This window comes from Rhizophagus irregularis, chromosome 14 (assembly GCF_026210795.1).
Source record: "Rhizophagus irregularis chromosome 14, complete sequence".
In the NCBI taxonomy this organism is placed as follows: Eukaryota; Fungi; Glomeromycota; class Glomeromycetes; order Glomerales; family Glomeraceae; genus Rhizophagus; species Rhizophagus irregularis.
Window position 1 is genome coordinate 1,707,094 of NC_089442.1, and position 21,383 is coordinate 1,728,476.

General features: G+C 27.7%; 5 protein-coding genes across 5 annotated transcripts; 1 reads left to right on the forward strand and 4 right to left on the reverse strand.

Moving 5' to 3' along the window:
• Positions 1-2,562: 2,562 nt before the first annotated feature.
• On the reverse strand, positions 2,563-3,909 carry OCT59_006053 (uncharacterized protein; the record flags this gene model as incomplete). Its single annotated transcript, XM_025311076.1, has 1 exon — positions 2,563-3,909. One exon carries the CDS (start codon positions 3,907-3,909, stop codon positions 2,563-2,565), a length of 1,347 nt encoding a protein of 448 aa, XP_025175347.1.
• A 1,897-nt stretch (positions 3,910-5,806) lies between these two features.
• Positions 5,807-7,404, reverse strand: OCT59_006054 (uncharacterized protein; the record flags this gene model as incomplete). Its single annotated transcript, XM_025330494.2, has 2 exons — positions 5,807-7,062; positions 7,151-7,404. The coding sequence occupies 2 exons, from the start codon at positions 7,402-7,404 to the stop codon at positions 5,913-5,915; spliced, it is 1,404 nt and encodes a 467-aa protein (XP_025175348.1). The 3' UTR covers positions 5,807-5,912.
• Positions 7,405-8,397: 993 nt separating this feature from the next.
• Positions 8,398-8,798, reverse strand: OCT59_006055 (uncharacterized protein; the record flags this gene model as incomplete). The annotated part of the gene is made up of 2 exons (XM_025326610.2): positions 8,398-8,550; positions 8,664-8,798. 2 exons carry the CDS (start codon positions 8,796-8,798, stop codon positions 8,398-8,400), a joined length of 288 nt encoding a protein of 95 aa, XP_025175349.2.
• A 6,457-nt stretch (positions 8,799-15,255) lies between these two features.
• Positions 15,256-15,513, forward strand: OCT59_006056 (uncharacterized protein; the record flags this gene model as incomplete). Its single annotated transcript, XM_066141005.1, has 1 exon — positions 15,256-15,513. One exon carries the CDS (start codon positions 15,256-15,258, stop codon positions 15,511-15,513), a length of 258 nt encoding a protein of 85 aa, XP_065997839.1.
• A 1,216-nt stretch (positions 15,514-16,729) lies between these two features.
• On the reverse strand, positions 16,730-19,018 carry OCT59_006057 (uncharacterized protein; the record flags this gene model as incomplete). Its single annotated transcript, XM_066141006.1, has 13 exons — positions 16,730-16,779; positions 17,103-17,116; positions 17,466-17,476; positions 17,566-17,596; positions 17,692-17,722; positions 17,814-17,847; positions 18,165-18,195; positions 18,287-18,317; positions 18,410-18,443; positions 18,522-18,545; positions 18,625-18,655; positions 18,750-18,779; positions 18,855-19,018. The coding sequence occupies 13 exons, from the start codon at positions 19,016-19,018 to the stop codon at positions 16,730-16,732; spliced, it is 516 nt and encodes a 171-aa protein (XP_065997840.1).
• Positions 19,019-21,383: the final 2,365 nt, after the last annotated feature.

Below are 21,383 nucleotides of genomic sequence, written 5' to 3' on the forward strand. Positions count from 1 at the left end.
TGTTTGCACCGCTAATAAAATGTATCCTAAAAAAATAAAATAAATAAATGAGCAATTAGTAAACAATCAAATTAAATAAAAAAAAATACTTTCTTTTTTTGTTTATAATCACATGATATCAATTGATTTGCATAACAGTGACTTGTACAGATGATCCCGGGAAAATTACAGCCGATACGATCAATATACCAACCAAATTTTACGCATCTAGATCCATCTAAAGAGAAAAGCTACCCATAGCCAAACATGATAATATAACAATATCAGCCACAAATCCTTTGAATGACTTTATTTTGACTCACAATATAAAATATGGGCCATTTTCTGATAAAAGATTTATTTTATATTTTTTTTTTTAGTAGTAAAACGTAATACTTTATCAAAAAAATAAAAGTAAAAAGAAAACCAAAATTTTCATGTACTATATAATACTTTCTGGTTCCTTTATAAATGGTTCTTCCATTGAAAAAAAAGCTTTTACTAAAATAATAATATTTCTATAGGAAAGAAAAAAATTTTTAGGTTATAGAAAGTTGGAAAAAAAAGTGTGAAAAAAAAGGAAAAAAGTTTATATAAATAAGTATTTTAAGTGGGAAAAAAAAGTTCAAATTTTCGGTTATACAAACTTATTGTAATAAATTCGCGTCATGTGATTTAATATTAGCAATATAACAATATCACTTTTTTTTAAAAAAAAGTATAACTTTAAAAAAAGTCTAAAGTTAAAGTTTAAAAAAAAGTTAAACTTTTTTCGGCATAAACTTTTTTTTGGTAAACTTTCCTCTCTCATTTTCCCCCTTTCCCTCTCTTTCATAATTTCCCTTTCCCTCTTTTCATTTTTTTCCCTATCTCTCTTTCATGTACTTCCCTTTCTCTCACTTTTTTCTTTTTTTTTAGACGGATGTAAATTTCAGTATTCTTTGAATATTTTTGGACAAGGATTTTGGTAAGAGGAATGTTTCTGGCCTATCTCTTTAATGAAATAATTATTAATGTTCTGTTTCTTTTCTCTTTTAAGCGACTTTTTAGTTCTTTGGATATGGATTTTGGTTTTTTTAAAAAAATTTCTCTATTTCGTCTTTTAAAATGCTTTTTTTTTTAAACGGCTTGGATACTAGGATTTCAGTAAGAAATTGGCCTTGTTTTTTCATATTTTTAGACAAGTTTGGACGCGTAGAATAGGTAAGTTTCAAAAACAGAAATTTGAAACTTTAAAGAAAAGTTTTTTTAAAACTTATTTTTGTTTGATTTTTGTAGGAAATTAGCTCTGACTTGAAAGCTGGAATTCTAGATAATGGCGAGTTGAACTCAAAACTTTTAAAAAAACTTTTTATCATTTTTTTTTCAATCAGTTCCGACTTGGAAAACTGAAATCTCAAATATTGTAAGTTTCGAAAATAGGAATTCAAAATTTTAAAGAAAAAAATTTTTTTTTACATTTTTTCTTTTTTTGTAGGGAAATCAGCTCTGACGGATGTAGACACCAGATTCCCAAGTGAGTATCAAAAAATATTTTTGAAAATTAATTAAAAAAAGTTTTTATTAACCTTTTTTATTTCTTTAGTAGGACTCCTGTCTTTAGAACTCTTGTGAAAGATGTTTAATTACAGTAGCGTCTTCTTTTATTTTATGTTTTCCTTTGACTCAATTATCAGAGTTCCCAGTATGATAACTGGTCTTTATATTGTTCGGATTGTGCGAAATTAGTAAACTTTTGGGAAAATAAATTCGAAAATGATAAAAAATTGTGATTACTGTTTTTTTCTTTTTTTTTTTTATAGGATGGATTTCCAATTGATCGGATGGTGAGTTCAAAATTTTGAAATTAAATTATTTCAAAATTAATTTTTTTTAAATAATATTTAACTTTTCCTCTTTTTTATAGGAAATGGATTCTGGTTCTTGAGTGGATTGGATGGTAAGTTTTGATTTTAAAAACTTAATTTATTTAGCTATTTTTTTATTAATGAAATAATATTAACATTTTATTTATATTTATTTTATAGAAGGCTAAAGAATCACTACGGTGGTTTCAAAATTTTCCAATTACCTTGGTTGATCACATTCCACGTTTATTCTTTATCACAATTGTAGGAATACATAATACTGAGCATAATGAAGGAAATCGATGTTATATTTTATTATAATGCGGTATTGATATGGATAATAATATTATTAAGAATTATATAGTATTTTAAATTTTTTGATAGATGAGAGAAACATTTGTGCCATATGATATTGTATACATGTAATTAAATTTTTGATTATTTTAATAAATTGATTTATAATATTTCCAACATATTTTTGATATATAATGAAAACATCCCTATTACATATTTCCAACATATTTTTGATATATAATAAAAACATTCCTATTACATATTTTCATCATATTTTTGATTGATGTTTAACATATTCTAGACATATTTTTATTTCGTATTTTTGACATATGCTTAACATATTGCTGTTATCGAGTTACAACAGAGTTAACAGAAATACGTATGCAATATGGTGATCATATTTTAAAAATGTTTCTACCATATTTTTCAAAATCGATAGGTTTCAGCAAAGTTGATTATCTGGATTAATGGTACACTTGGTATTGGCTAACTTTTTTGGAGTAGATATGAAAGATCCTCCAGTGGCTCGTTTTAAATTATATGCCTCAATATAAACCATATCAATTCGTACTAAAATCCAGTTAGACCCATTTTCTAAGTATTCTTCTATTTTATTATCTATTTCCCCACTAGAGCTAGTTAAATGTTCATCTATGTAGTTTTCTGAGAGAAGAGCTCGCATTTCTCCTCTATGCCATTTTTCTGCTATTCTGATGATTCTGGGTGCCTTATTATCAGTTCTATCCTTTTTTTCTTTCCTATAATATATACATTTTACAGCTATTGCTGACTTGATTTGTTCTTTCCTTTTAAACTCTGTTTGAAACACTCTTGTCATTTCTTGTCTAGCCGAAGCTATTAACTTAGGCATATATGGAATTTCCTTATATTTCTTTGCTCCTTCTACCATATCATTGAAAGCATATGCAGGGTTTGACCTTCTAGGTACTTTAGCTTCCCATTTGCTCATTAAAGACCGGTTTTGATGTGGTCTTTCTAGATCTCTTCCAACCGGACCTTCTTCAAAATGAATGTCTCCTTCTGGTGCGTGATCTTCTATACTAGCTATTTTCTTCATACCTTCAAAGTATCCCGCAAGTTCTTCCGTTTCTGTTTCTTCTATCATGCCTAACTCTTTTAGAAAACTATAGTCTGCTACATCTTTGACAAAAGTATCTATATTGTGATCAGACTTCTTTGCGATTGTGTCTTGCTCTTGAGCGTCTTGTTGCTCATCCTCACTATGTTCTCCCTCTTTAGGAATAATTTCCTCGAAAGCCACATCATCAGCTTGTAATAGAGCATGATGTAGACGCTGACATTCTTTTAAGTTTAGTGGCATAACACATTCTTCACCAGTAACATCAACCCATCTTTGACGCAATCTAGCACCCCATGTTTTTAAATGCTCTCTAGGCTTTCTTGCATGCCTATCAATATACTTACCTCTTGAAGAGACCTCGCTGGATTCCACCTGTCCTTCTCTAGCCGGAGGTGCTAAAGCATATGCTTGGGTTGATGGGCCGGGGTCAGCTTCAGGATCATTCTCTTGATTTTTGTCTTGTGGAATGGGTGCTTGAATAGGCTCAGGTTTCTCTCTTCTTCGATCCTTTCCTCGAGCATGGACTACTGGAGCACCCCCTTGGTTTTTGATCTGTGGGGTGAGGGTTTGAATAGGTATTGGCTTGCATTTAAACTTTCTATTTAAGTGCTCACGAAGTTTATTAGGATTTGCACACTCTTTTCCACATCGTTCACAAGTTCGATTTTTTTTGTCACTTCTTGCCATACTGATTTGTATATAATACCTTTACAAATTTTTTATTTAATTAATTAATTCCCTAGGTGATGGTATATATTCAGGACAATATATTACCCTTACAGATTTTTCTCTTTAATTAATTATTTCCCTATATAGTGAAAATGATCGGAGAATATTTCTGTCCATACTTACTTAATACTGGCAAGGCCCATGGTGTCCCCTGCATGCGACCTGAAGGTTGTCATTTACATTGGAAGGCTAAGCCACGTATCCCTTGCAGTGAATGTGGCAAGCCAACTGGCTCAACTTCTGGGCGGTGTCCATTGCATGTTAAAGGATACTATGTGATCCAATATGTGAACAGACTTCGGGATAAGGCTCGGTGTACTTAGAATAGTTAGCAATTTTTCGTATGATTTAGAGGTGAGACTTATAGGTGTAATTTTTTTCGTATGACTTATTGGACCTTATATTTTTCTTAATAAAATGGGTCTAGAATGGTTTCCTGCATATCGAGAAATTACTTATATGCTAGAATAAAGTAGAATAATAGTTAGAACACTTTCCTGTTATCCAATTTTTCGTATGACTTAGCTTCACTAAGTCATACGAAAAATTTTTGGATACCCAGAGGTTAGATTTTGTGACCCTTTGATTTTATCAATGAATCAGCTTTAGAATTAATTCTAGAATATCATAAAAAATTGGTATGCATATTAGACTTGTAAGGGTCGTAGCCTAGAATATTTAGTTACTTCGTTCCTCCATATTCTAGGCCACTCCCAAAGGCAAGCAGTATGGCATATTTTTTTTGATATATTATTTGGGTTTAAAATCAGGCTAGAAAGGCTATAAATGATTGTTTTATTCTTGGTATCTGGCGGGGTAATTTAATACCAAATTGGATACCAAATATTTGGATAGCGGGGAAGAGCCTATATTTGGATAAGAGTTTAAAAATTCTATAGTGATTTCGTATAGCTAGAAGGCTTTGGAAATATATCTGGGAACCTTTTCTTGAATTTGACCCCAGAACCCCTTTTGTGCCCTACTTACACAATCCTGTTAGCCAATAATCATAACTCAAAACCCGATCATATTCACAATTCACGAATTATCCAAAATTATTATCAAAAAAACTTTCATTTTTCATGATTAAGAACAATAGTCTTAATAAGTAATTTTATCAAACTAACAGGATTGAGAAATATAAATTGAATGAGAAACGTGAATACGTTAATATTTTCTTTGATGTTGAAAAATAATTTATCACATTATGATGAATGATTCATTAATATTTTTCATGGTTCCAATAATGGTTCTGTCATTTCTGTGCAATAATAATAAAGTATTATCGATAATTAAGAACCCTTAGTTGCATTCAATAATAAGCTAGTTAATTATTATTCGCTAATGATAATATTTTTTTTTAATAAAAAAAATTAAAAAATAAGGAAATTGGCACTTTTAATATAGCAATTTTAATCTTTTAATGAAACGTAATGCGTTCAAACGATTTCCTTATATAACCCAAAGAAATTTCAAATCGTTTATAATTTTTTTTTAAAAAAAAGAGATTTATTACGAATGAATTATATTTTGAGTTTTATAAAAGTAATAAAGGTAATCAAGATTAATTAGAATATGTAAGAATTGCAAGAAAACAAACTTATTACTGTTATTTATACGACACCTTCATACTCCATTAAATATATGATGCAGTACAATTCATAAAAAATTGTAAATATAAAAACAAAAAAACAATTTACTATTTAAAAATTCTTGAACTTTAAATTAAAAAACCTAGCTCATTTTTTTTTTAAGTCACCTATTTATAATTTCTCAATCAAACTAAAAATAAAATATACTAATTAAAGAAATATGAATTTATAAAAAAAAAGCGTAAATCATGTTCTTTTTTTTCAAAGGAGTTTATTTATAAATATACAGTATGATGGATACTTACGTTAAATTTGAGACATTGTATCTTCAAAAACAAAAAACAATGTCTTTAAAATTTTTTAAAAAAATTATTCTTTAACTACGCTGAACACTTCAATTTCTTCAATATTAAGTATTTTTTTTTCGCCAAAAATATTCTCATAATGGCCATTATTATACCCAATATTAAGATTTCGTCCATTAATATATAAAATATCTCCAAAACTAAAAAAATAATTGGAACTATCATATACAGAATAGGCTGAATTAATTACCCTGCCAAATTTCATATTATATATATTCTGATTATTTTCAAAAGAAAAGATAAAGCTTTCTGTTGAAGATAACCACTTATTTCCTCCTGTACACCCAATTGGATTATAACCACCATAGATTTTATTTGATTGAACTCTTATTAATACTACAAATGGGCCTTGTCCATTGCATTTATTATAAAATGTTCTGCCATTCGATCCATCACGACTCATCGAATAAATAAGATTAAACTTACATTTATTATCATTTGAATGAGTCACTAAATCATTTTTATCAGTCCACTTAGAAATTGCATTTGCGAGTCTAAACTTTATGATTGCTGACATTAATGATCTTGATTGTCTCCTACGAGGCAGTAAGATTGTGGTTCTTGATAAAGCTTTTTTACAATAGAATTCTTCCAGTTCTTCATAAATATAATGGGGGATAATAGCTTTATAAGGTTGAACTTTATCAAAAAAACTACCGGAAGAAATTCCCACGAACCGAATAAGAGGAATAAATTGATTCAAAGTTTTCTTTAATGCTTCAAAATTTTCATTATTCCATTTGGTTCTATCACTATTCTTATTTCCTAAACCAGGTGTTTGTTCAATACCCCATTTAATTAAACAATCCCAAGCAACAATTTCTTCTTCAACCTGCAAGTCATCTCGTTTAAGTAAACCAAAAAGGATATTCTTATCTAATGAAGGAAACATTTTTGAAGAGATAAATGGTTCTGGATCTTCACAGATAGATTCAAGACAATAATCTTGTAATTTCTTGCAACTAGGGAGTTGAAACACAGTATGGAGAACAAGAACAAAATTTTTTTGAACCCAACTAGTTTGTTTCTCGATTAAATAATCTTGAACATGGTTGAATAATTCATCGATAAGTAATTCATCAGATGAAACTAATAAACCAAGAATGTCTTCACATGATTGTTTAGTCAAATCAAGTTCACCGGTATAAATATATCTTTTAAAATAATAAAACCATATAAGATTTTTTTTTAAAAAAAAAATAAAAATTTTAAAAATAATTAATTTAAAAGTGTCTTACTTACTTTAAAATTATGTCAAAAACTGTCGGAGTGACATTAGGTTTATTAAATATAATCATGTTATTTTTCTTTGAAATCCAATTGGAAGAGAAAGCACATTTAAAATAAGGAGAACGAGCACGTAAAATTACTGAATGAGCATAAAATTCTTTTGTATTCTGGTTTTCTCCAACTTGAATAATAACGTTAAAATCATCAGCATCATTTAATATAAGTGATAAATCTTTCGAGAGACCTGAATGAAATATTGTAGTCATTTTTAAAAATTGCGAATTTTTTTTTTATCAATACTTAGAAATATGAAAGAAAATATTTCGGATAAAACTAAATTGTCTTTATATACTGTATGTAACGTAATACTTCAAAACTGGTTTTTGTTTATTTTTAGGAATTAATTTGCTACACAAGGAACCGATCAATATATAAATAGGTAACAAGAGATCAGCATTCATTCACTATTAGCTCTACGGCTCTACGCGTTCTCTTCAGGCCAGTATTTCGTAATGCCGCTGGAATTTCCCAAAAAAGAAGGGATCTACACATTATTTTGATTCTACAGTAATATGAATCGCGGTCAGAATTTAAATATTTGGCCAGAGTTAACACGACAATACTTAACTCTGGCAAGAATTAATTGCTTAATTTATAACCGGCACCAATTACTAACAAAATTATTATTAAATGCTATAAATTCTTTCATTTGATCACATTTTATTGGTTGGTTAATTAATATATTTCTAAAAATGGTTTTTAATTTTTAGATAATTAGTGAGTTTTGATTAGGAACAGCCTTTAATAGGCGATTTTACCAAAATAGATATATGAATTTGACGGATGACTTAATAATGTTTAATAAATTATTCGTCATAATACATTAAGTTGTAATTTTGAAAACCTTATTTACTGTTATTTGCATTTAATAGTAGACTAATCTGTTATTATTGTTCTCCGCTAATGATGATATTTCTAAAAAAGAAAAAAAAAAAAGAAAATAAGAAAATTGGAGCTACACACTTTCTATTTTAAATGAAATGTAGTATGTTCACATGGTTTTCTTATGAAATCCAACGAAATTTCAAATTGTAAGCGGAAAATTTTTAAAGGTAACCAAGAATAATTAACATACGTAAGTATTACAAGAAAAAATTTCAAAGAATTTTTATCTATAAATATATGATGGTTACACATGTTAAGTTTTAGACATTGTGTTTTAATACAATATATCGTATTTGTTTAACATTAAAAAAAAATCACTTATTAATTGTAATGAATACTTCAGTTTCTTCAATAATAGGTGTTTCGCCTTCTTCACCTCTACCAAAAATATTCTCACAATTGTAAACATTATACCCAGCATAAAGATCTTGCTCATTAATATATAACATATAAAGAAACCACCGATACTGGAATAATCATATACAGAACAGAATGAATTAGTTACCCTGACAAAATCTCACATTATGTATATCTTGGTCATTTTTAAAAGAAAAAAACAAAACTTTCTGTTGAGAATAACCATTGATTTTTTCCTACACATCCAATTAGATAGATTATAACCACCATAGATTTTCTTTGATTGAACTCTTATTAATACTACAAGTTCATTACATATATTATGAAGTGTTTCGCTATTATGTCCATCACGACTCATCATTGAAGTAACAAGATTAAACTTACATTTATTATTATTTGAAAGAGTTACTGAATCATTTCTATCAATCCAATTATAAATAACTTTACAAGTTTTGGTTTAATGATTGCTGATGTTAATGGCCCTGATTGTAAACGAGGTGGTAAGGCTATGAGTTTTGATATTTTTTTAACAGAGTTCTTCAAATTCTTCATAAATACGATGAGAAGTAATACCTATATAAGGACAAGCTTTATGAATAAGAGAAATAAATTGATTCAAAAATTTCTTTAATGCTTCATAATTTTCGTTATTCCATTTGATTCTTTCTTCCCAAACTAAGGTGTGTTTGTTCAATATTTCATTTAAATTAAATAATCCCTTGCGACAGCTTTTCCAATCTGTAAATCATCTCGTTTAACCAAAAGGATATCTCTTATCTGACGAAGGAAATATTTATTTTTTTGAAGAGATAAATGGTTCCGGATCTTCACGGATAGATTCAAGTCAATAATCTTGTAATTTCTTGCAACTAGTGAGTTAAAACACAGTGTGAAGAATAACAAAATTTTGAACCATATTAATGATCTTGAACATGATTGAATAATTCTTCAATAAGTAATTCGTCAGGTGAAACCAATGAACCAAGAATATCTTCGCCCTTGTTTAGCCAAATCGAGTGACCAGTATAAATATAACTTAATAAATAATAAAATCATATAAGAGTTATTTAAAATTTTAAATTTAAAATTCAAATAATTAATTATAAAAAAGTATTTGCTTACTTTAAGAACAAGGACTGTTGAAATGACACTTAGTTTATTAATCATGCTATCTTTCTTTGAAATTCAATTGGCAGAGAAGGCACTTTTAAAGTAAGGTGAACGACCACTTAAAATCACTAAATTTGAATAATAACATTAAAATTAATAACATTTAATATTGATGAAAGAACTTTTAAGGGAATATGAAGTCATTTATTAAAAAAAAATTGAGAATAAATTTAAAAACTCTTATATATATGTGTTTTTTTACTATTCTGCTATAGAGCTATACCTTATTTGTGAAGCCACTAGATTAGTTATTATTAACGGGTTAACTTTTAACCGGCTCCAACTCCGGAACGAACATCAATTATAAATCATTTTTCATGATTTGATATTTTAGAATATTATTACTTCCATTACTCTATTACGATTCTTATGTCATAACTCCTATTGTAATTACCGTAAAACGCTCCCGTAACATAATGAGTACGTCGTAATTTTTATAAATGACTTCATCATTAATGAGTTTTGTTATATTTAGTACTCTTCGATTATAATGACTCTTCTTATAATAATACCATCTATATAATATTTTAGTAACTTGGTAGAATGTGATAAAATTTTGGGATTTGGTAAAAAAGTGTTCAACTTCTTCAAAAATAAGACTAATGACTGTAATGAGGAACTTATGATAATATAGTTGTGACTTGTAAATCTGCATTAAGGTAGCAACGCTTGGTTAAATATAGTATGAAAGACAAAGCTTACCTACGTAATATATATATCATAATCAATCGACGAAATAGTTTTAAATTTAATAAATTTAAAATGAAAAAATTCTTTTAAGAATAAGGAGGATGAAAATCTTAAATTTGTTCAATCTTTGTTAATATACGGTACTTTGTATAATTTATTACTTAGATCTATGAAAATTTGTAGATTATTAAAATCATACGTTAAAAATGCGAAATAATACAGTATAATTACATCGTTTAATGAATATTCAGAATGAATTTCATGATTCGGCACAAATTTTTCATAGTGAACGAAGCGGACAATAATATACTAGTTTTGTAATTGACAAATTACAACTAAATATCTTAACGTAATCTAAAGTCGATAATTTTTGAAAATAGAAAACTAACAGCCGTGAAAAAAACACAGAGTTCCTTAGAAGAAAGATCTTTTTGTAAGTCATACTACTTGCGGGTCATGAATTAACGAAATTCGAACCTTAATTTTTGCTTTATTAACTGCCAACATTTTAGCAATATTAAATTAATACCTCAAGACATTAACGAACACCCTATAAAAAAATTGGATACGTTTTTTATAAAGTTTTTATACGATTTTTTTCCTTAGAAATAACAATAGGATACGGAAAAATGCACAATTCCGTATCACTAAATATATGGTTTGGATACGGAATTTGCACGGAATTCATATGGAATTTACATGATTTGATCACTGATTTTATCACGAAATTTATACGATTTGGTCACTGAATTTACTATTTGTATTACAATTTACTATAATTATATTTACATAAATCTAATTTTACTTTATTAAATTAAAAAATAAAAAATAAACAAAACACAAATACATTATGAAAATTCCCTCCTCATTAAAACCACCTATTGCAACCAAAATTATCTATAAGTTCAGGTTCATTTGGAGTCAAACAACCTAAAAAAAACAAAAAAAGAAACATAAGAACGTCTAACTTAATTGGAAACAAAATCCCCCCTTCATATAGTATCTGCAATCGTCCAAATCACCAAAGGTCACCATTCCTACAAAAAAAGAAAGAGAACTCCAGAATGTCTGACCTACATAAATGAAAAAAATTATGGAGCATCTGATGAAAAAGAAACCAAAACAACAAAATAAATCCAAAACTGACCTACAAAAAAAGAAGACTCTGAAGCAACAAAACTGAAACAACCTACAAAAAGAAAAGAATCTGAACCCAACTTACAAAAAAAAAAAAAAGAAATTCGAACTGACCTAAAAAAAGAAAAAAATCTTGAACAATCCTACAAAAAGGAAAGGAAAAGACTCCCAAACTGATCTACAAAAAAGAAAAAAGAAACTGAATCTTCTCACAAAAAAAATCTGCTGGCCTATGAAATAAAAAAAAGGGATAAATATAAATAAAAAAGAAAGGGGAATAAAGAATAAATCAAAAAAAAATATATATTTTTAAAAAGAGGGTAACGAAGTTAGGAAAGTTAAAAAAAATTTTTTTTTTAAAGAGACGACGTCAAAGTTAGAAAAATAAAAAATTTTTTATAAAGAGGAAATAGAAATAGAAAGAAGAAAATTTTTTTTAAAAAAAAAAGAAGAGTGGGAATAAAAGAATAAATCAAAAAAAATTTTTTTTTTAAAGGAGAGTGATGAAAAAAAAATTTTAAAGTGAGGTACGAAAAAAAAATTTTTTTTTTAAAAGGAGGGTGACGAAAAAAGAAGAAAAATTTAGAAAAAATAACAAAAATAAGACGAGAAAAAGAGAAGGAAGGGAAGACAGAAAGGAAGATCGGAAGATCAAACTCATCAAAGTAAGGGTTTATATAAAAAACAAAAACGTATCATAACAAACAATAAATAATCACGTGATCTCGTGTTATGATACGAGATTTTTGTAAAATTATTTTCTAAAAATATTAAGTTTAAAAATTTCGTATACATTCCGTATGATTATTTTTTTCCATATACACTTCATATACATTAGTTTTTTTAAAAATGTTCAAAAATGAATTGCTTATTAAATATACGGAATTTGTATACGGAATCTATAGAAACGTACATAAAATGTATACAAAACGTATCCTTTCCGTATACATATTTCTTATAGGGACATCTTTGTATCAAAAATATCAATAAGAATCTTACGATACTATAATGGTAATTAATCTTCACGTATTGAATTAATTAATTATTTATATATTAAAAGATGCCTTTGTGGTAAGTTAGTATTTCGCAAGTATAAATTAAGAGTTTATTTTTAGTCTAATTCAGAATTTCATAACTTATTTTATCATTTTACCCAAAAAAAAACTTTATATTATAGAATTATACATTTATTATTGTCGATACTTTAAAATAGAATGTGGTCTAACTCAATGCCGTGATTACTCAATACTATATAAAATTCAATTAAAACATTATAAATATTATTCCCTGGATTAATTCACATCGGTTATAGAAAATTTCATTGTAAAGTTTTGATTTATTTTCATTATATACTTACTGTATATTTTAATTATTAACCCTTTTTTAAAGAATATGGATAAGTTTTTTCGTCGTACTTAAATAATTTCATAAACTTCCATTCTTTGCATAAAATAAAATCGTATATCTATGTGTTTGGATCTTAAGTTATTTATTCCAAATTCGACGACATAAAAATTGAAAAAGGTTGATTACATTTTATTAATATTTTATTAACAAATTTTAACGTAAACTGAAATCTTAACCTATATCTCATTTATTAAATATCTTCCATCATGAAATCTGTAAGTTATTGTATACGTCCTATTACTTTATAACAATTACTTGTTGAATCGTTTCGTATGGTTGTTAAATGTAATAAAATAATAAATCATTGTAATTTGTAATCCCTCTAAGCAACAGGAATTTAATTAATTTTAACATTGAAAAAGTACTACTCTTAATGTTGGTATTATTCTTTATAGATTGTAATGGTTTAATAATTCTTTATAATATTAAATATTTTAATTCTTTAAGTTATTATTTTAATCAGTAACATCATTTTATTAGTAGTCATCGTTTTTAAATTGATGCAAATAAGATAAAATAATAAATTAAACCCACGTGAATTCGGCTTACAATATATTTGTATAATTCTAAAATTAGAATAGGGTTTCATTTTTTACAGGGAATATAATAGTATGTTACTGTAATATATTATTCCACTTCATATAAAATTTGCTAAATTTAATTCTTTCTAATTAATTTAAAAAAAAAAATTTTTTTTCTTTAAAAGTAAAATTAAACTAACATAACAATCTCTAAAAGTGAAAGATAAAAATAAGTTTTATCAAAAGAAGAGAAAAATTCTCAAAAAAATTTATATCATACCTTCAGACATACAGTATAAGGAAAGAAAATAGAAAGAATTTTTTCCTTAAAAAGCTACATCATTTTGAAATAGCAATTTAATTACGGCCGAAATTAGCATAATTTGACCAAGTTTAAATAATATGATAATTGAATTGTGTAACATATAAACGCGTGATGTGTCTGCGCCTAATCTATTCCTAATTCTTTTCGTGTGCCACTGGCAAATCCAGTTCTGATTAATGAATTTTGATTGTGAAAAAAGTTTAGTTGGGAGTAGCAACTACTTCCTTCACCAAGTCGTATAATCCTTTTAATCAAGGTTATTCAGTAACTAATTCACAGTATTCAGTACGAACTTCTTGTAATAGGGTCACACATATGACCTACGACATGATCGCATTTAAAGTGACTTACAATCTCACCCATTCGTTCCACTTTCAATTCCTTCATCATACCAAACAAGGGAAAACAAATATGTAACAAAGGAAAAAACCCCACTAAAATTTAAAAAGAGAAAAAAATGAAATATCAAATTTACATTTCCTAAATTATAACCTATCTAAAAAAATTTTTATTTTGGAAGTCCGCGAAGAAAATCACTTATCCCAGAATACTTGTCCCATACCTTCTTTCTAAGTGTGTAAAAGAAATAAAAAATGAGACACAACATTTCAACCGTGTACTAAGTAATCTACTTGTTCCATATCTATGGAAAAAAGTTAAGCCGAAGATGATAGCCCGATCAGATGTCCACAAAAGGAGTCTCCCATATCCGTTAACACCTTGATCTTTTTTTAGTAACACGTTTAGGGTAGATTCAGAACGTACCAAAAAGTCCAGATGTGTATCCTTTTTGGTAAAAGAACTTCGGGAAAGACTTCAAGATGAGAAAATAGAATGAGAAGGTGTATTCAAAGCTTCACAGAAAGAAGAGAAATTGTCTCTCTAAGTGCTTAATCAACTTTAGTCTTGAGATGTGAGGCAGTACTATTACTAAGATTTGTTTTTCCAGAACTGAGAGTAAGGACGGACCGTTGGGATACAGAAGGTTCGCCAAAAGAAAATCTGCAAAGTAAATACCATAAAAGGTTGAACTCTTTGCTCCGTTAGTTGACATATTTTAATCACGTTGTCCAGTAAGGCTGTTAATTCCGTCTTGCTTGCCCTATAAGAAATATGTATACGGAAAGGATACGTTTTGTATACATTTTATGTACGTTTCTATAGATTCCGTATACAAATTCTGTATATTTAATAAGCAATTCATTTTTGAACATTTTTTAAAAAAACTAATGTATACGGAAAAAATCAATCATACGGAATGTATACGGAATTTTTAAACTTAATATTTTTAGAAAATAATTTTACAAAAATCTCGTATCATAACACGAGATCACGTGATTGTTTATTGTTGTTATGATACGTTTTTTGTTTTTATATAAACCCTTACTTTTGGAAAAAAAAAAACTCTTTCCCCTTTTTTACGTTTTTGTTAATTTTCCGCAGTAATTTTGCGCAAGTTTTTTTTTCAGTTTCTATTTGAAACACTAAAGGGGAGAGGCCCAAACGGGCGCCTCTGTCTTATACGAGGTTTTTAGTTCCTTCTATACCCAATATTATTACAAAATATGTCTTCTACACCTTATATTGAAATAGACTGGTCTTCCGCTTCACAACATTCTTACCCTCAACTCGGTGACCCTACAACACCTAACAACGACTCAGACATAATATTACATGATACTGAGCGGCCAACAGTACTTTCTGCTAAGGATATTCTTTCCCTAGATATTGATGATATTTATCCTTATAAGTACTCAACTCATCATTTCGATGACAATGATTTGGAAGAAACCTATGACGAGGACGAAGAAGATTATTTTTAACAATTATTAAATACTTCATTAAACGCTGAAATAGAAGAAGTCACCTATGGAGGAAATGAAATACCTCCGACTCTCAACACTCCTTTGACTCCTATACAGGATATTATTCCTTTACCACCTCCGGATACTGCGCCTATTTCAGAAATTTCACTTAAAGATGAGAAAAAAACTACTCTCTCGGTCTCCCTGAAAAAATTTCACGTGACTACGCCAAAACGATCAGGTTATAACAAGATTTATGAAATCCGCCGATCTAGGAGTTTCTTTTTTGAGCTTGCTGATCGCAATCAAAACACCAATGACATTCATTTAACGATACACACCAATGATTATCATATGAATACTAAACCAATTAGTTATAATAACACAAGTTCATTTCCTAATGACAAATATCAAATCAGCTGCATGCTTACACATTTTTTTTCCTCGCAAAGAGATATTCCACGACGAATACAAGATAAATTTTTTAATTTTTTACACAACAAACTATTGGATAGAATTAAGATCATCAAATCACGTGCCATTAGCACAGCTAATAGAAATTATTCTACAAAGACTTTTTTTAATTTCACTTACAAGAAACGTCATTTTTACTTTGGCATATATGTTCCCTGCCCTCATATTAACGACCCTGAACACTTTCATAAAGATACGCAATCACTGGTCAAAATCAATACTATCGGGTACATATCAGGTACCTGATATGTGTATAATATATGTGATATATGTGTATGATATTTAACAATACCACACATATCAGGTACCCGATATGTGTAGTAGAAATGTAGAAAATCGGTGACATATACTGTAAACATCATGTATACATCTTACACATATCGGGTAGTCAAATATCGGTGACATATCTTGTAAACATCATGTATATATCTTATACATATCGGGTAGTCAAATATCGGTGACATATCTTGTAAACATCACGTATATATCTTATACATATCGGGTAGTCAAATATCAGTGATATATATTATAAATATCATATATTTAACACACATATATCGGGTAGTAAAATATTTGTAATACATCAGTTAGTAGCTATAAATTTCATATAAAACCAATAGACATATATCTCTTTTTTTTATTTTAATTCAGATAAAATGAAATTCAACTTTATTAAAATTTAAACAATAATACAAATCTTACTCTATCTACTACATACGTAAAATCAAATAAAGTTGAACATTAAAAATAAATAATTATACTATGTAATATGTAAAGTTCTACTAAAAGTAACAATGATAATAAAATTATCTGTTTAACATTTAAAAGAAATATTAGTGAAAATATTAGTAAGTATATTAATTAATAAGAGAAATAAAAATAGAAATGTTAATAAAAACGTTAGTGGTAAATATAGAAAATATTAGTAAAAATGTTAGTAGGAAGAAAGAAAAGTTAGTAAAATAGAAAATATTAATATGAGAATGTTAATAAAAACATGTTAGTAGTATTTAATATTAATAGAAAATGTTAATAAGTGGTAGAAAACATTAGTGAGAGAAAAGAAAAAAAGTATTAGAACGTCAATAGAAAATGTATATATAAAAGAAAAAACAAGCATAATAAAAATATACCTTTATGTTTATTTCTAATATAAAAATAAATAAAAAAATATAATAATAATATTATTTCATAATAACTAAGTAAAGAGTTTGTTTTAAATAAAAAGTTTAAGAGAAAGGTTTTTACGAAAGGAAAAAAAAAATAAACAAAGTGCGAAATATAAATACTGAAATCATGTGATCAATCGCCTGATTACAACAACAAATTCTGATTGGGCCATGGATTTTAACCCCAACATATCAATCCGGATTATTATAATTAATAAAATGCATTTATACTATTTATACTAGAATTACACTGCAAGTTAAACTCTTTATTACTTTAAATAATACAAAACCCTACTTAAATATACCAATTAGTCATATATCGGGTACCTATCGGTAGCCTATCATACATATACCAGTCAACAAGTTAAATCACTGATTTTTCATAATATCACAATTATTTAGAATCTCCTTCATCCACTCAACTTACAGTTTGTATTATTATCCAAGAATCCATGTCCCTAATAAAAATGATAAAAAAAAAGAAAGGGAACATTATTAACGTCCTTACATGAAGAAATATAAAAAAATAACTTCCTCTTTTAGAAATACTCACCGGTCTCCATTTCCAAGTTCTGGGCTAAAATCTACAAAAAAAAGAAGTAAAGGAACGTTAATAAACGTTCTTACATAAAGAAAAATTAAAAAAATCCGCTTCCTCCCTTTAAAAATACTCACCACTGGTCACCATTTCCGAGTTCTGGGCTAAAATCTACAAAAAAAAGGTAGTAAAAGAACGTTAATAAACGTTCTTACATGAAGAAATATAAAAAAACATTTAGAAATACTCACCGGTCTCCATTTTCAAGTTTCGGGCTAAAATCTACAATAAAAGAAGTAAAGGAACGTTAATAAACGTTCTTGCATAAAGAAAACAAAAAAAACCCCTACTTTTCCAAATACTCACCGGTCTCCATTTCTGAGTTCCGGGCCGAAATCTACAAAAAAATAGAAATAAAAGAACGTTAATAAACGTTCTTACATAAATAAAATAAAAAACCCCCCACTTCCCTTTTTAAAAATACTCACCGGTCTCCATTTCTGAGTTCCAGGCCGAAATCTACAAAAAAAATAGAAATAAAAGAACGTTAATAAACGTTCTTACATAAATAAAATAAAAAACCCCCACTTCCCTTTTTAAAAATACTCACCGGTCTCCATTTCTGAGTTCCGGGCCGAAATCTACAAAAAAAATAAAAATAAAAGAACGTTAATATACGTTCTTACATAAAGAAAAATTTAAAAATCTGCTTCCTCCCTTTAAAAATACTCACCACCGGTCTCTATTTCTGAGTTCCGGGCCGAAATCTACAAAAAAAAAATAAAAGAACGTTAATAAACGTTCTTACATAAAAAAAAAAAACCTCCTCCTTCTCAAATACCCACCGGTCCCCATATCTGAATTGCAGGCTAAAATCTACAAAAAAAAGAAGTAAAGAACGTTAATAAACGTTCTTACATAAAAAAATCTCCTGCTTTCCCCTCTTACTGATCCTAATTTCAAGTTCACAGGCCGAAATCTACAAAAAGGAAAAAGTAAAAGAACGTTAATAAACGTTCTTACATATGAAAAACCGAAAAAAAAACTCGCTTCCTCCTTTTAAAAATACTCACCGGTCTCCATTTCCAAGTTCCGGCCGAAATCTACAAAAAAAAAAGCAGTAAAAGAACGTTAATGAACGTTCTTACATAAAAAACAAAATTTTTCGAGACACTTACCCAGAATCTACAAAAAAAAGATGTGTAGATCGGCCAATCAAATATACCGATATACTGAATACCCGATAGCATCCATTTCCGGTTAAACGATATTGAGTATGAAATATACCTCCGAATCCTCTGATGTTGTATAGTATAGTTGATAAAAATCTATATTTATCCATACAGTATAATTTTTTATCTATACAGTATAGTTTTTTATTTTATACAGTATAGTTTTTATTTTATACAGTACCCCTTTTATCTATACAGTATAGTTTTTTTACACTATACTTCTCTTATTATGACGAAATTAATGATAAATTAACTTTTCCCAATATTATTATAGGGACAAAACATCAAAGATGATTTACCGAATGATAATTATATAAACGAAAAAGATATGAATTGTAAGTACTTGGATTATAATATACAATGAACGGTTTTTAGAATTTTATTACTATACACCATCGGAAGTATATATCATACTCAATAACTATATTATCTTAGAAATTTCTCTATCAAATGATACCTTCAGTTAAAAAATTCTCAAAAAATAATTTTTCAAACAAACTCTTAGAAAATTCTCTATCAAAAAATGTTCCAAATAGTTAAAAAATTCTCAAAAATAATCTCTCCAAACGAATCTTTAGAAAATTCTCTATCAAAAATGCCCTAAGCGATCCTCTTAATTAAAAAATTTAAAAAATAATTTTTCCAAACAAACTCTTAGAAAATTCTCTATCAAAAATTGCCCTAAACGATCTCCTTAATTAAAAAATTTAAAAAATAATTTCCCTAAACGAACTCTTAGAAATTTCTCTATCAAACGATACTTCAGTTAAAAAATTCTCAAAAAATAATTTCCCCAAACTCTTAGAAAATTCTCTATCAAAAAATACCCTAAACGATCCCCTTAATTAAAAAATTCAAAAAATAATTTCCCTATACGAACTCTTGGAAATTTCTCTATCAAACGATACCTTCAGTTAAAAAATTCTCAAAAAATACTTTCCCCAAATAAACTCCTAGAATTTTCTCTATCAAAAATGTCCCAAATGATCCCTTTAGTTAAAAAATTCTCAAAAAATAATTTTTCCAAACGAACTCTTAGAAAATTCTCTATCAAAAAATGCCCTAAACGATCCTTTTAGTTAAAAAATTCTTGAAAAACCATTTCCAAATGAACTCTTAGAAAATTCTCTATCAAAAATGTTCCAAACGATCCCTTTGGTGAAAAAATTCTCAAAAATAATCTCTCCAAACGAATCATTAGAAAATTCTCTATCAAAAAATGCCCTAAACGATCCCCTTAATTAAAAAATTCAAAAAATAATTTCCCTAAACACACTCTTAGAAAATTCTCTATCAAAAAATACCCTAAATGATTCTTTTAATTAAAAAATTCTCGAAAAACCATTTCCCAAACGAACTCTTAGAAAATTCTCTATCAAAAATGTTCCAAACGTTCCCTTTAGTTAAAAAATTCTCAAAAATAATCTCTTCAAACGAATCCTTAGAAAATTCTCTATCAAAAAATGCCCTAAACGATCCCCTTAATTAAAAAATTCAAAAAATAATTTCCCCAAACGAACTCTTAGAAAATTCTCTATCAAAAATGCCCTAAATGATCCTTTTAGTTAAAAAATTCTCGAAAAACCATTTCCCAAACAAATTCTTAGAAAATTCTCTATCAAAAATATTCCAAACGTTCCCTTTAGTTAAAAAATTCTCAAAAACAATCTCTCCAAACGAATCATTAGAAAATTCTCTATCAAAAATGCCCTAAGCGATCCCCTTAATTAAAAAATACAAAAAATAATTTCCCTAAACGAACTCTTAGAAAATTCTCAATCAAAAATGCCCTAAATGATCCTTTTAGTTAAAAAATTCTCAAAAAACCATTTCCCAAACAAATTCTTAGAAAATTCTCTATCAAAAATGTTCCAAACGTTCCCTTTAGTTAAAAAAATTCTCAAAAACAATCTCTCCAAACGAATCATTAGAAAATTCTCTATCAAAAATGCCCTAAGCGATCCCCTTAATTAAAAAATACAAAAAATAATTTCCCCAAACGAACTCTTAGAAAATTCTCTATCAAAAATGCCCTAAATGATCCTTTTAGTTAAAAAATTCTCGAAAAACCATTTCCCAAACAAATTCTTAGAAAATTCTCTATCAAAAATGTTCCAAATGTTCCTTTTAGTTAAAAAATTCTCAAAAATAATCTCTCCAAACGAATCATTAGAAAATTCTCTATTAAAAATGCCCTAAGCGATCCCCTTAATTAAAAAATACAAAAAATAATTTCCCTAAACGAACTCTTAGAAAATTCTCAATCAAAAATGCCCTAAATGATCCTTTAGGTTAAAAAATTCTCGAAAAACCATTTCCCAAACAAATTCTTAGAAAATTCTCTATCAAAAATGTTCCAAACGTTCCCTTTAGTTAAAAAATTCTCAAAAACAATCTCTCCAAACGAATCATTAGAAAATTCTCTATCAAAAATGCCCTAAGCGATCCCCTTAATTAAAAAATACAAAAAATAAT